Source organism: Peromyscus leucopus, chromosome 2, assembly GCF_004664715.2.
Source record: "Peromyscus leucopus breed LL Stock chromosome 2, UCI_PerLeu_2.1, whole genome shotgun sequence".
In the NCBI taxonomy this organism is placed as follows: domain Eukaryota; kingdom Metazoa; phylum Chordata; class Mammalia; order Rodentia; family Cricetidae; genus Peromyscus; species Peromyscus leucopus.
This window is the reverse complement of record NC_051064.1, coordinates 114,943,942-114,957,828: the sequence shown is the minus strand read 5'-3', so window position 1 is coordinate 114,957,828 and position 13,887 is coordinate 114,943,942. Positions and strand designations below refer to the sequence as shown.

Here is a 13,887-nt window from a genome sequence, read left to right as displayed (position 1 = left end):
GACTACTGATTACTTTTCTCCCTTAATAGGTTACATAGAACGTTCAGAAACTGCAAGAGCTGGTCCTCAGGAAGGAGGCTTCCATGTCAGTTCCAGCTCAAGTTTTCCAAGTCTTATGTACAAAGTGTATAATGCCTTCAACAATTGGATCTTACCTTCAAGTTCTGGTAGACAGAAGGAAAGACAATAAATAGCCTATGATGTTTTAGAGTCTCTTAACTCTACTTCCAGGTCTTAGCCAGAATGAGACAGATGTCCCATTTCAGCACCTTGTTCCTTAACTACCATCATATTTAATGTTTCCAACTGATTAGAAAGCATGTGTTATCATCCCATTTTACAGATACAAAGTCTTGGGCATTGTGCATAAGCTACTCCTCCCAGTACCACTTAGGACTCAGTCTTCTGCTTCACTGAGCTTCAGTGACAGGCCATGACAGGGGCTATCACACTGAATCCTGGAATCCTGCTGGAACCTCAGGAAAGAGCCATGTGTGCCAGGGACAAAGACACTTTCTTAATGACTTTTATCTTCCTCCATTGGCCTGTGAGTTGGTATTTATCTTCTTCTTCTAAAGGACAAACAGGAGAGAAAACTGTGAAGTACTTTGTCACCATGGCCCTTCTAGGGAGTAGAGAAAACTAAATGAATCTAGGCTTATGGTATTTTAGGCTCAGTGTCTTCACTATTTCTCCTCAGTTTCCCTGGGCAAGTGGCAAATAGTGTGAGGGGTGTAATGTGGGAGAGGGGAGTGCTGGTAGGGATACCCTTCATACCTGTGCCTCATTTGTGGCCCAATCCCAACACCACTTCAAATATCCTGACTGCCTGTATTTCCTCTGTCAGCTTCCAGCTATCAGTTCCTCATATGTTGGGAAAAACAGGAGAGAATTTCATTTTAGTTTCTCCAGCCTTATTAAAGCATAGGTAATATAAGTTATGCATCATGTGATGTTTTGATGTAGTAGTCATTTAACATGTGTAATTTTACATTGTAAAATGATTAGCTCTATTGCGATCACATTTGAAGCATGAGGTGAGAACTCTTCAGCTATATTTTCTTCTTGTGTTTTAAGTATACAATATAATATGATCAATGCCATGCTATACATTAGAGCCCAAAACTTGTTCTTCTGGAAACCCAAACACTGTATTGCTGCCTTGAGAAACCTGTTCACCAAGGTGTGAGAGAAAGTTGTGACTGAAGCAGCAGTGACAGAGTCTCACACTGAGCTGTGTCTCCCTTCCTGCCTCTCTGGGGGCCTGAGCAACTCTGAACAAAGACAGGGTGTGTTTAATTTACTCTGGGACCACACCTTGCCACAAGAGCAGATTCTGTCCCTCAAAACTCAAGGCCCAGTGACTGGGCTAAGATTTCAGAGTCTTGCCTGCCACCCTCTCGGGGAGGAGACAGGCTCCTTTCCAGTCTTATGTCACTGAGAAAAGTTGTTAAAGGCCATGCCATGCCACTGAGGAGCCTGAGGCACAGACACTGAGCCCAGGAGGTTTTGACCAGGTTGTGCAGGTATGTTTTTGGTTATTAGAATATAAGTCTCCCTTGCTCCCTTCCTCCACTTTTCTACATCCCTATTATTCTGTTGTCATTTTCCTCAGACTTATATGTCTATGTATTTCTACTCTCCTCTTAGAATTAAGCATCTAGCTTATGAACATAGGGTCTCCTTTCTTCCTCAGGTGCCACCTAGACACAGGAGAGTTCCAGATCCTTGGCCTTTGGTAGCTGGAGGGAGAGACCTGTAAGGAAGACAGTGGGTACCCACTCTGGCCTCTCAAACCATGTGATTTCCTTGCCAGGATCCAGACTTGCCTCTCCCTCCACCCCTGTGAGAGAACCTTGTTCTATCGTGAGTTGCTGCTGGTGTTATACTCTCAGGGGTAGAATAGTGCCCCTGGGTTGTTCATGGTGCAGCCTGACCTAGACCTGACACAGATGTGCTAGTGAGTGAATGAGCTCTACGTTTGAACTGAACTGAACACTGGCATGTAAAACCAGCATCCCTAGGCCTTGAGGTCAGAAAATTGCAAAAGGCAGTGGGGCAAAGAGTGGGTAAAGACTGCAGTGATAATCACTGGCATAGAACCAAGACCCAGACCCGGGGGCAGGTGGGACTGCACCCAGTTTAGCCTCCTTTGCACCTTGCACACTGCTCCAACTGGAATGGACAATTTAGAGCTGATCTCTATCCAACTATAAGGAGGGATACCTCTTCTCTCCTCTCTCTCTGGGAACACAGGGCCAGGAGAGAAGGGACAGTGGTGCTGAGCACTTGAGTCATCCAAACCCAAATTAAAAACACAAACAAGCCCCAGAAGTTAACTAATAATTTTTTTCTGCCTGAAAGTAGCAATAATAAAGAGTCAACTGAAATGCCCACATGTCAGTGTTTGTGATGTGAGTGACCAGTACTGTGGGCAGTAGTCTTAAACATTCTACCCTTCATTGTTATGGATGAGGAAGTTGTCAGCAAAAAGCCTGGCAAAGAGCGGTTTTACAGGAAGGACTTGAAAGCAGCCTGGGTACAAGCCAGTAGGAGGTACACAGAGCCTGCCCAGAATTACTGAGGTAAGGAATGCTGCAAGGAGACAGGAGACTTGCAGGCAGCTGCATGAAGGGGCCTTCGCTTTCCTGCAAAGGACTAATTCCAAAGCACATGGAAAAGGGAAGAGCTGCCTACTAGTCTACATGATCCAGCATCTGATGCCATGTGTTCAAGACCTCCCCACCAGTAATTCCCTCACTTGGTCAAAACCTCCCACCTGATCTTTCCTAAGGGCACCTGCAGTTCTTTAGGTTGAATCAAAACTGAGTCTGTTCTACACATACAGCACTAGGGACTAAGTGAGGGGAAGGACTTCCAGGTGGTTGTGGAAGACCCTAAGGAAAATACCCATGCCGGTTGGCACATATCTTGCTCGTGAAAGTAGTCAAGACAACTCCTCTTCACCATGGTCCATAGCCTCCTCTGTCTGCAGTGTAGCACCAGCTGCTTCATTCTTGCCTATCACCCACACTGGCCTCAAGAGGGACTTATAAAAGGCAGTCTCACCACCACCACCACCACCCCAATGACTTTGCTCCAGTCAGTGGGAGTCATGAATAAAAATAAGACAGTTAAAAACTCTAAGGACTCATGTCTAAGGCAGTTAGGCCCCAAATCAGCAGTTGCATTTGGAGAAGTAAGCAGGAGTGTTCTGGAGTTCAGGGTGTTCCCAGGCTGGGAGCCAGAGAAGGCTTCTGAGGAAAGATGATGGTGGAGGACACGGTACTCACAAAGACCTGGAGAGGAGAGCGAGCATATCTCATTCCAGTGCCCTCCCCCCATCATGCAGCCTAGCAGCAAGGAAGGATTATGACCCCAATTCTGAGGGGTGTAGTGGAAAGGAGAGCCCCCATAAGGTGCACACAGGACAGCGCCCTGTGACAGATGACAGGGCCATGTGTTCATCTGTACTCTTCAGAATGACCAAAGGGGAAAGAACATGACAGATACAGCAGGAGAGGCTAGGACTATGGGAGGCAGGAGCTATCCAAAAGGAGTAAAATGGTAGCTGGTGACCAAGAATGATAAGGATGGGAAGCTAGGAGATCTACTAGCCTGGATTCCAAGAATTACACAGTCTTCAATGAAGATCCAGCCAAGAGCCTAAGGGATACCTGGCTAAGATGCTGGAAAAGTATCTTCCATGTACTGTGAACTATAGGTAACATAGGCTGGACTCGGGGAAATGATCCTAAGAGCCATTTTCCTAAGCTGATTGCTCAGTAGGACATTCTTTCCACACTCCTAAATTAAAGTTTAAACCATTGCCATTTTATGGTTAAAATTACATGGAAATTCTGGTATTTTAAGTATGAAGATATAGCCTCAAGAACTCAGAAATTGTGATGCCAAGTGCCTCAGACTATTTAATAGTTCAGTCTTTATTCAGCAGGCAACCTTCTCTTCCCTGTGCATCCTGCCTTCTCTAGAGCTGGCTTCTGGATATCTGCCAGCATTGGGGAGAGGGAACATGACCATCAGTCAGCTCGCTGTCTCCCTCCCCTCGTGGGAAGTACTGCTGCCAAGCCTGGGAGCTGCGACTGAAGAAGGAAGGAGACATGCTCTTGGCACAGAACTTCTGACTTGAGCAGAGCTCTCCTGAGAAGGCTTTGCTGGAGAACTTAGAACAGACAGAAGGCTGACTCTTTCCTGGGGATATCCCTGGGAGTGTTCAGGGTCCCTCAGTGTGACACTAAGACATAACCAGTTTCACGGCTGCGACAATTCGACGTCCACTGCCTTATTTTATCAGCTTTGATATTATGTGGCCAAACCTGTTGGTTTAGGATTAGACCAACTGCAAAGTTTGGGCTTAGCCTCCAGCCGTTGTGAGGAGGCAGCTGGGGACATGGTGTAGGGTACATGAGCAGCAGAGCCCTGAGGGCCCAGATGACCTTTCTCAGTGTGGAGAGCAGAACATTGTGAGCTCAGCTCTCTTCTCCCTGCTGTGTCCTCATCCTTCTCTGACAGAATGAGGCCCAGGCAGCACTATGCCATTCTCGCTGGTCTGAGCTCACACCTAGCCTCCATCCCTCCCTGACAACATCCATGTGACTGCAAGCCACGTTTTCCACTTCCTCTCCACAAAGGTCATACCAGGGACTATTCTTCACATGTTTCTGATGTTGCTAACAATTGCTGAGCTCCTTACTCATCTCACTTGGGTAAGTTGATAAACACTTATTTACATGTAAATACATGTGAAAAGCACTTTTGCTACAAATCTGCCTCTCTGTCCTTCTGCCCCCTATATATAAATATGTAAATATATATTATATATATTATATATATATAAATCGGTGTTATACTCTGCTGTACCTGATTCCAGTTGACTACTCTGGCAGAACCACTTCCAACTCTTGTGACTCAAGATGGTCTATATCTGTTGTTCTGGGCTACAGGGCCAAGCCAAAAGAAACCCACAGCTCTTCTTTTCTTCCTTTCTTTATCCCCAAAGGAAAAGAGAAGAGAAGGTGTTCCCTACACCCAACCCATGCATGGCCAATGGGGTCCCTTTATCCACCCCAATCTGAGACTGGCCTGCGTATGCACAGCAACACAACACTCACAGACTAAAAGGTCTAAATGTCACTATTATGGGATGATATTGACAAGCATTGTGCCTAGCATCTGGGCATAGATGGTAGCTGATATTAATTTATCTATGTTAGCACTGAGAACCAAGTAGCCCAGAGTTTGTAGAGGATCTGGGGAGTACATTCTAATCTCCTTGGTGCGTTGAGGTAGGCAGCACTCAGGGCATGTTGATGAGCAGAATATTAAACTCAGAGACAGTAACTTTCCCGAAGTTATCCAAAGTTTAGTAAAAGACATGGTGGGGACCAGAAACCAGGCTACCTGAATCTTAAGAGACAGTCTTCCTCAGTCGGGCGGTGGTGGCACATGCCTTTAATCCCAGCACTTGGGAGGAAGAGCTAGGTGGATCTCTGTGAGTTCGAGGCCAGCCTGGGCTACCAAGTGAGTCCCAGGAAAGGCACAAAGCTACACAGAGAAACCCTGTCTAGAGAGAGAGAGAGAGAGAGAGAGAGAGAGAGAGAGAGAGAGAGAGAGAGAGAGAGTCTTCCTCATTGAACTCTACCTTTTGCAAGGCAGAACTTGACCTCATCCACTTCACCTGTCATAGTCCAGGACAGGAAGTGTAGATTAAGCATCAGAAAATGTAAATTTGGCCTGCCTTGACACAAATGGCCCTTTTCTGTGCAAGAAAAATTTAGCTTTTCTTGGGTCTGTTTCCTCCATTATAAAACGAGGAACCTTGGTGGGTTGGAAGTAAGGACATACGAGGCAGTGGCGGCTTTACAAGGATGGTCACAGACTCTTCCTCTCTTCCCTCCTCTTGCTCTTATTGAGGAAAGGAAAATTGTGTTAAATTGATGACTAGGAAACTTGAACTTCAGCCTCAGCTCCACATTCAATATCTCCAGTTCTTCCACAGAGCAGCTGCTTGAGTTGCTGCTTGGGCACCTTGATTTCTAAAGTGTGTGTGTGCGCACACACTAGTTTATACAATGGCAGGTTTATACAATGTGCATGCATGTTTATACAATGGCAGCAGGCAAAGAAAGGGAGGGAGGGAAGAAGTCTTGCAAGGGAAGGCACAGCAGTTAGGAGAAAAGTGGGCAGGACTTCACATGCTAGCAGGACTCTTTGCTTTCTCAAAGGCTAATGAAGCTTGGGTTTGTTAATCATTAAACAGAAGGAATGAAGCCAGGAGGACATCAAAGTCCAGCCTGCTGGGAATGACAGTAACCGATGAGCAAGGAGCTAGCAGCAATGGAGCCTGGAGATTCAAGGGATGGAGTCAGCACTGAGACAGCACCATACTTAGCACTGGGCTCTGGAGTCAGCCTGCATGCCTATGACATCGTGGTGGTGGTCTTCTACTTTGTCTTCGTCCTTGCTGTGGGAATCTGGGTGAGTGAGGATTAAGTAATGCTGAAATCTGACTGAGAAGCAGAGAAGCCTCTCATCTTGAGCTGAGAGAGGAGAGGGGAAAAGGGATAAAGAAGAATACACAACTGTAGGTAGCTGACATTATGGTACTTTAGGAATCACCCACTCCCATCCTGCCCTTCTGTATATGGATGACTGAGGCCCAGAGAGACCTATGGCCTCCCTGAGCAACACACAGTGAGCCAGAGGCAGGTCAGGCTATGAGCTCAGACATCCAACCCGTTTAGTCACTGTGAATTTGACTCTCCTCTCCTTTGCCTCGGGACTCCCAACTCAGAGTAAGATCACCACCTAGCCTTCCTCCCCTTCTATTAGTGTCTTAAACAAGGAACTCAGATACACATGCTCTTAGGCAATAGCGCCTTCCAGATTCCAATGTTCCTATTGTTCAAAAAAACCACAAAGCTGTGGGCAGGTGCAGGGCTTTGAGGTCAGAGAACCCTGAGGCCAGCAGTTGGAGCCATGTGGTCCTGGGGACGTAGACACCTCTCACTTTGCCCGTGTGTTTTCAGCTGATACTGTTGAAAGTTACAATCATTCAGTGACAAGGCACACACAAGCACCTGCCACGGTGCCTGGCATGCAGGTAGCAGGAAATAAACAGCTGCTGTTATCAACACAGGATTCTGCTGAGAGGTCAGGACCTTCGGACTGCTGTGAGGCAGATTATCACCCAAGTCTCAGCTGGTCAGGAATGCCTATGGACCTCAGGCCTCTCCTCTGCGAGGGGAGGCGCTAACCCTCACTTGCCAGGCTTGGTCTGAGAAAGAAGTGGGCAGACAGGAGATCAGCAGTGCCTGCGAGGTGGCCAGCATGGGAACCCCAATTCCCATGTGTGTTGGACAAGTCCTCTCCTGCTCTGTAGCCCAATTTCTCATCTGTGAAATGAAGTTTTGCTGCCACTGTTGCCACCAAGATGATCAGAGGTGACACAGGAAAGTTCTAGCCAAAGCTTAACACATGTCAGGTCCTGTACATGTGTGTATCACTCCCCAATGACTAATTACCTTTTGTTTTCCCTTCCTCTACTTCAAGGATTTCTCTTCCCTTAGATCTAGTCAGACTTCTTGTCTGCCACTCTGAAGTAACTTCTTTTTAAAAAAAAAAAAATTAACATTTATTATGTATATACATTGTTCTGCCTGCATGTCAGAAGAGGGCACCAAATCTCATTATAGATGGTAATGAGCCACCATGTGGTTGCTGGGAATTGAACTCAAGACCTCTGGAAAAGAAGTCAGTGCTCTTAACCTCTGAGCCATCTCTCCAGCCCCTGAAGTAACTTCTACTCCTTTGTCAGCTTTCTCTTGTGACAAAATTTTGTTAATTAACTTAAAGAAGTAAAGATGTGTTTAGGCTCCAGGTTTCAGAGGTCTCAGACCATTGTCAGCTAATTCCATTACAATGGGTTTGTGGGAAGGCAACAGGAGCATGTAAAAGAGGAGGTTGATCATCTGTGGATGCTGGGAAATAGAAGAAAATGCTGGTGACAAGATATAATCTTCAAATTCATGCCCTCCATGACCCATTTGCTCTAACTAGGGCTCATTTTCCAAAGTTTCTACTGCTTCCCAATAGCCCATTCAATTTTGAATTTGTCAAAGGGGTTTATATATTGATTAGGTCAGAATCCCTCATAATCTAAACTCTTCCTAAAACCCCCATGTCTGATAGTGCACTGTGGACTAAGTATTTAACATATGAGACTTTGGAACATTTCAAGCACAAATTGCAACACAGCTTTGCCCACCATCAGTCCACACCACAGACTCTCATCATGCCCTGCCAAACTACCCCTAGGGACCTTGAGCCTATCTTACAGCCTCTTCTCTACATCAAAGGTGGAGAAAGCTCGGGTATCATTCCAGTCCTGTTAGTGTCTTGACCAAGAAGTTTGGGCTTATGTCCCCAGAGAAAGAGCTTACCCTCCTTGCACCACCTCACCCTTCAGAGCACATCCCAAAATAAGCTGTTGACTGGCCACCTACCGGCTCCTTCCAGGAACCTCGGTGGGTTCAATGGTGTGTTCTGACTCCAAGCCATATCAAAGAATGTCTGAAACAGAGTTCTTCATTGTTGTCAGTGTTCAGAATGGCTAGAACCATACCCTCTCCAGTGTAGGTGTCTAAGAAGAAGGAAGAGGCTAGCTTGGGGGAGAGTCAGTCACTATGAACCTGAGGCAGATTTCAACCCATCCCTTGGAAGAAGTCAAGAACAGAGGGAAAAGTAAGGAGACACTAATTACCTTCCAGTTTGCATGGCGTTCTGCTATTCCTGAGGACCGTGGATAGCCTTTACCTCCTTTGCTTTTCACATCAGTCCTGAGAAACAGATGGAGAGCAAAACTAGCAAAGAGGGTGTGACTCTCCCACAGACCCATAGTTTAAAAAAGTCTGATGCTATAGGTATACAGACAGCTCTGCTCTACCTCAGTGCTTGTCCTCTTGGTCTCCACAATGCATATATATACCAAGGGGGCAGTTAATCAAGGGGTGGAAGGTGAGGACTGTAAGAGCCTAACATGTTTGCATATTCTTTCCAGTCATCTATTCGTGCAAGCCGAGGCACCGTTGGTGGTTATTTCCTGGCCGGGAGATCCATGACCTGGTGGCCAGTGAGTTGACCTTCCTCCCTCCTCTCCCAGCATATATTTCCCAGCTTTGGCCATCCATGACCTCCTCTCAGCTTTTCTTGCCAGAACTACATCAACACCCTCTTACTTTTTTGCCCAACTCTGGATTCCTATCTTGCCCCAATCACCTAGAAGCCTGAGACATCTCCCCCAGGTGTCTCCTGTGCATGTTACAGATGGTGGGCGGGTGGGGGGGGGGTTCTTTTGCTCTATCCAGACAGAAAACAGAGGCAGGAAAGGAACATAGTATTGATAGCACTCAGTTCTAGAAGTTTGTAAGCTGGGATTCCAAACAGAAGCTTACAGTTCTATACTGTAGAACTGGAGTCTCATGGCCCCAGCTTTTAGAAGCAGAAAGTTATTGTTCTTGGTGCTTCCCTTCTGTGTTGCATGAGTAGCTATAGGATGAGTAGAGTCATTCATTATCCAGTGAAGGTAATCTAGCCCAAAGTGTGATCTTCCCAGTCCAGTGCACGTTTTCTGAAGTGGTCGTGACAGTAGTACAGCCTCCCAAAGCAGCCATCTGTGGCTTCCACAGCATCATAGTTGCAGCATTCCTCTGAAGTTGGGGTGTAGTTTCCTCAATGGATTAATGAACTATTTGAAGCAGCTGGGATGTCATAACAACAGTCTTTGCCATCCACCCAATAGGAGCTGCTAGCTTGACAGCTACCTGATCAACTCATCCGGGTTTCAGGGAGGGATTTGTCAGCTGTCAATCAATAACACTTAACAACATTTCTTAACAACACTTTTAGTGTTCAGCCTGGCATCCAAACACCCAGGGAGAGTTCAATCCCCCTGCTCTGTCTCCAGGTATGAGCCTTATGTTGAGCACTGGATCTACTGAAATATAGCTGGAATTTCCTGCTATAGAGATACTCAGAGTTGAGTGGGCATATAGACTTATGAATAATATAATCAAACCTGGGGCAGAGGGAGGCACTGGGTTTCTCAGCTGCATCTCGGGCAATAGGTGGATAGGAAGTAGGAATTATTATCTTGAAAGAACGACACCTACACTTAATAGTGTAACGAAGAATAGTGAGTTGAGAATCAGGGGCAAGCTTCCAACCATCTCCAAAATTGATCCCCAGCATTTGTGAATCCCCATCTCTCCTAAGACCATACCCTACATTTCTACTGAACCTTGAAAATTAACTTCCTCTTCCCAAAGTGGGATGAAGGAAGATCAGGCCTACCTAGAAACCCAGTCACATCAAACTCACACAAATTCTCCCATGCTCATTCATGTACTCATACACTCTCACCTTCTCACAGTCACACATCCACACACTAAGGCAGCCATATAGGTACATACATACAAGCCAACATTCACATATACTCACACATGTGCATACATGTACTTTCCCACTCACTTTCATACATTCATTCATGTAATCTTACACTTAAAGACTCCCACATACTCTTGCCTTCTTACTCCCTCACTCACTCTTCACTCACTCTCACATCCCCTCATACTCATAACATCAGTCATTTTTGACCTTCTGTTTTAGTGATGCTCACTATCCCTGCCCACCACGGCTCACATTCTGCTCTCTAAAAAGAAGAGAAACCCCTGAAAGCCTTTGGAAGTCTCTGAAAGATTTTGGTTATCTGGAGCAGGAAGATCTAAGAACAGGGAACCTATGTCTATCAACATGAAAACTACCTAAGGACGTTTGAGTCTGGGAACCTAGAAGTTCACAGGGATAATGAGAAATGACTGGTAATTCCAGCTACTCCCTTGTGAGGAGAAAGAAAAACCCTATGGGAATGGTTCTGTTTAGCCAGTGCCTCAAAAATCACAGCCTCTAGCTGCCTTCTCACTGTAAGTGATCCTAAGCCAAGATTGCTCCAAACTAACCTCACTTGTGCTTTTCAGATCGGAGCATCTCTGATGTCCAGCAATGTGGGCAGTGGCTTGTTCATCGGCCTGGCTGGGACAGGGGCTGCTGGAGGCCTTGCTGTCGGTGGCTTTGAGTGGAATGTAAGGAAGCTGACCTGACTGCTCCAGGGTGCTGAGGGTCAAAACCATCTCCTATGCCTGGCCTTAGGGATGAAAGATATCTTAGAGGTACTTGGGAGGCTGTGTGGTAAACAGAGGACCTATTATATAGATGGTAACAGCAGCACCTTATAAAAGAAAGAAGACTCATCAGAAATTATCCAGAAAAGCTGGGATGAGGACCCAGGTCCCTGGTTTCCCCCCTCGTGGCTCTCCCATACAACACCTTACCTCTGGGTGAGAAGCTACCAATCTTTCTACAATTAAAATAACTTCTCTGTGTTCTCCCAGGCAACCTGGCTGCTCGTGGCCCTGGGCTGGATCTTCGTCCCTGTGTACATAGCAGCTGGTGTGGTCACCATGCCAGAATACCTGAAGAAACGATTCGGAGGACAGAGGATCCAGGTGTACATGTCAGTCCTGTCTCTCGTCCTCTACATCTTCACCAAGATATCAGTGGGTATAACTCCAAGGTGGCTTCCTTACCACAGACTTTATGTTGAGCTCACTGATGGCAGGGAGGGATGGAAAAAAGGAAAGGGAGATGGAGGAATGGAAGAAGGGGATGAAATGAAAGAGTGTGTGGATGGAATGAAGGATAAAAGATGAATCCACCTGACTTCAGAGAATGCCTCCATCCAGAAGTGGGAAGATCAGAAATGAATGATAACTGTTTTAAGTGAATATTGATCTTTCACACAAGAAACTACCAAACTAGCTTCTACTCTTTCATGTTTCCATTAACTGATACTTCATTCAGCAACTCTTTATTAATTACTTAGATTATTAGAGTCAGAAAAATCATTACTATTGCTTTATTGAACTAAACTCAGAAAACAAACCTAGACAAGTCAAGTGAATTATCCAAGTCTATACAAAGCCTAGGTCTGGAATCAGAACTGGATCTTGACTCCCATATCCTATTGTGGACTCTGTAATTAGTTTATGAACTATCATATAATGAGATGAGCAAATAGATTGAAGAGAACAGAATCAGTCAGGTGCCAGATCTATCAATGAAATTATTTTCAGGACCAACACTGTTAACTGAGGCAAAGTCTTTACCCCAAGTCCCATAATAACCCAAGCATAAGGATTACCCCGACCCACTGTTGCCTGCCCAGACTGTCCTGCAGGTTATCTAAAGGAGCAGCCAGCAACCTGCACAGTTCCTACTCTCTCCTCTCAAATGTTCTCTTCTCCACCTCCAGCTTCTAGCTTTACTTCCTCCATCTTCCACTTTTATTTCTTACCCTAACCTTTATAATATACAGAGAAATCTTTCAAGGCTAGCTAATTATTATTTTTTCATTCAAAACACTATACAGTATTGTTTCACTCTAAATTCTACCATGCCTCCATGTCTACAAGGTCAAGCCCACATTCCATAGTGTGGCACTTTAATGCCAAGACCAAACTCACTAGCATTGTCTCCTTTGTTTGATGAAGGCTAAGGACACCTGATAAGGTAGTGACACACCCACCACAATCATTCTGGAAGCATTGGGTGGCATGAACTTGTGGAACCTTGCTTTCTACAGACAGATATCTTCTCTGGAGCCATCTTTATTCAGATGGCCTTAGGCTGGAACCTCTATCTCTCCACGGTGATCTTGCTGGTGGTGACAGCCGTCTACACTATTGCAGGTAGGAAGGGGGAAAGGCCATATCAGTATGTAGAGACCATGAAATGAGGAAAGAAGCTTTCACAGGCAAGCATATTGAAAGATAGAAAGATAAAGATAGACAGAGACAGGCGGAAGACTGATGATCCAGAGAAAGACAGTGAGATAGGAAAAGACAGAGAAAAACTAATGAAGACAGAGATATACTATGAGAGAGCATACAGAGGAAGATGAAAAGTCAGTAGGAGAGAAACAGGGGTGGGAATGGCAGAGATGGAAAATCTACCAGGCAAAGGCAGGGAATGAGAGAGACATGGGTTCTGCTGAGGACTGGTGGTGCAAGGACAAGGTGGGGAATCAATGAACTGCTGTCTGGGTCATAATCACTGTGGCAATGCCATGAATCTGCTCTGCTATGTTTCCTTCCATTCATAGAACTGGGTGCCCTGGGACAACAGCCCAGGACTGAACAACTTATGGCTAAGTTGGCTTTGAATGATGGGGGCATCTAGGTGGGCTTTTGGAGGGAAAGCAGAGAGCCTGGGGATAGTAATAGCAAGAACAACAGGCTATTGTTGATGTGGTGACCAGATCTTGCCAAGATAGAAAGAATTCCATCAAAACACACTGACTGGTCTGTAACCAGCCAACATAGTCCCTGGGTGGGATAGAGAGAGAAGAAGTGGAGAAGGGTCTGTCACCGGGGTTCCCTGCTAAAAGGGCTCTGTGTCTTCTCTGGTCTCCCCCAGTGAAGCCAAACACAGGGCAGACACCCAGAGGGAAACTTCCCCCTCCCATGATGCTGACTGATGTATCCTCTCCTTGGGTACCCAGGAGGGCTCACCGCTGTGATCTACACAGATGCTCTACAGACTGTGATCATGGTAGGGGGAGCACTGGTCCTCATGTTTCTGGGTAAGAAAAAGATCTAAATACACCCTATCCTTGACCCCCTAGAACTTTCTATGGCATTAGACCATATCCCTTTTCTAGGCCAGGGCTCCCTAAAGTCAGGATTCTCTCTATTCCAAACCAAGAATCTTGAACCCAAGGCCCAGCATTCTCACCCATTCTCAATTCTCAAG

At 45.8% G+C, this 13,887-nt stretch overlaps 1 protein-coding gene across 1 annotated transcript in view; it reads left to right on the top strand.

Moving 5' to 3' along the window:
• Positions 1-1,223: 1,223 nt before the first annotated feature.
• Slc5a9 (solute carrier family 5 member 9) overlaps positions 1,224-13,887 on the top strand; it is a 30,169-nt gene continuing 17,505 nt past the window's right edge. The window contains exons 1-7 of the mRNA XM_028890415.2: positions 1,224-1,526; positions 6,281-6,498; positions 9,080-9,151; positions 11,055-11,159; positions 11,469-11,633; positions 12,719-12,824; positions 13,637-13,717. Coding sequence (XP_028746248.1) covers positions 6,337-6,498; positions 9,080-9,151; positions 11,055-11,159; positions 11,469-11,633; positions 12,719-12,824; positions 13,637-13,717 — 691 coding nt within the window. The 5' untranslated portion in view covers positions 1,224-1,526; positions 6,281-6,336. The remainder of the gene's footprint in view (positions 1,527-6,280; positions 6,499-9,079; positions 9,152-11,054; positions 11,160-11,468; positions 11,634-12,718; positions 12,825-13,636; positions 13,718-13,887) is intronic.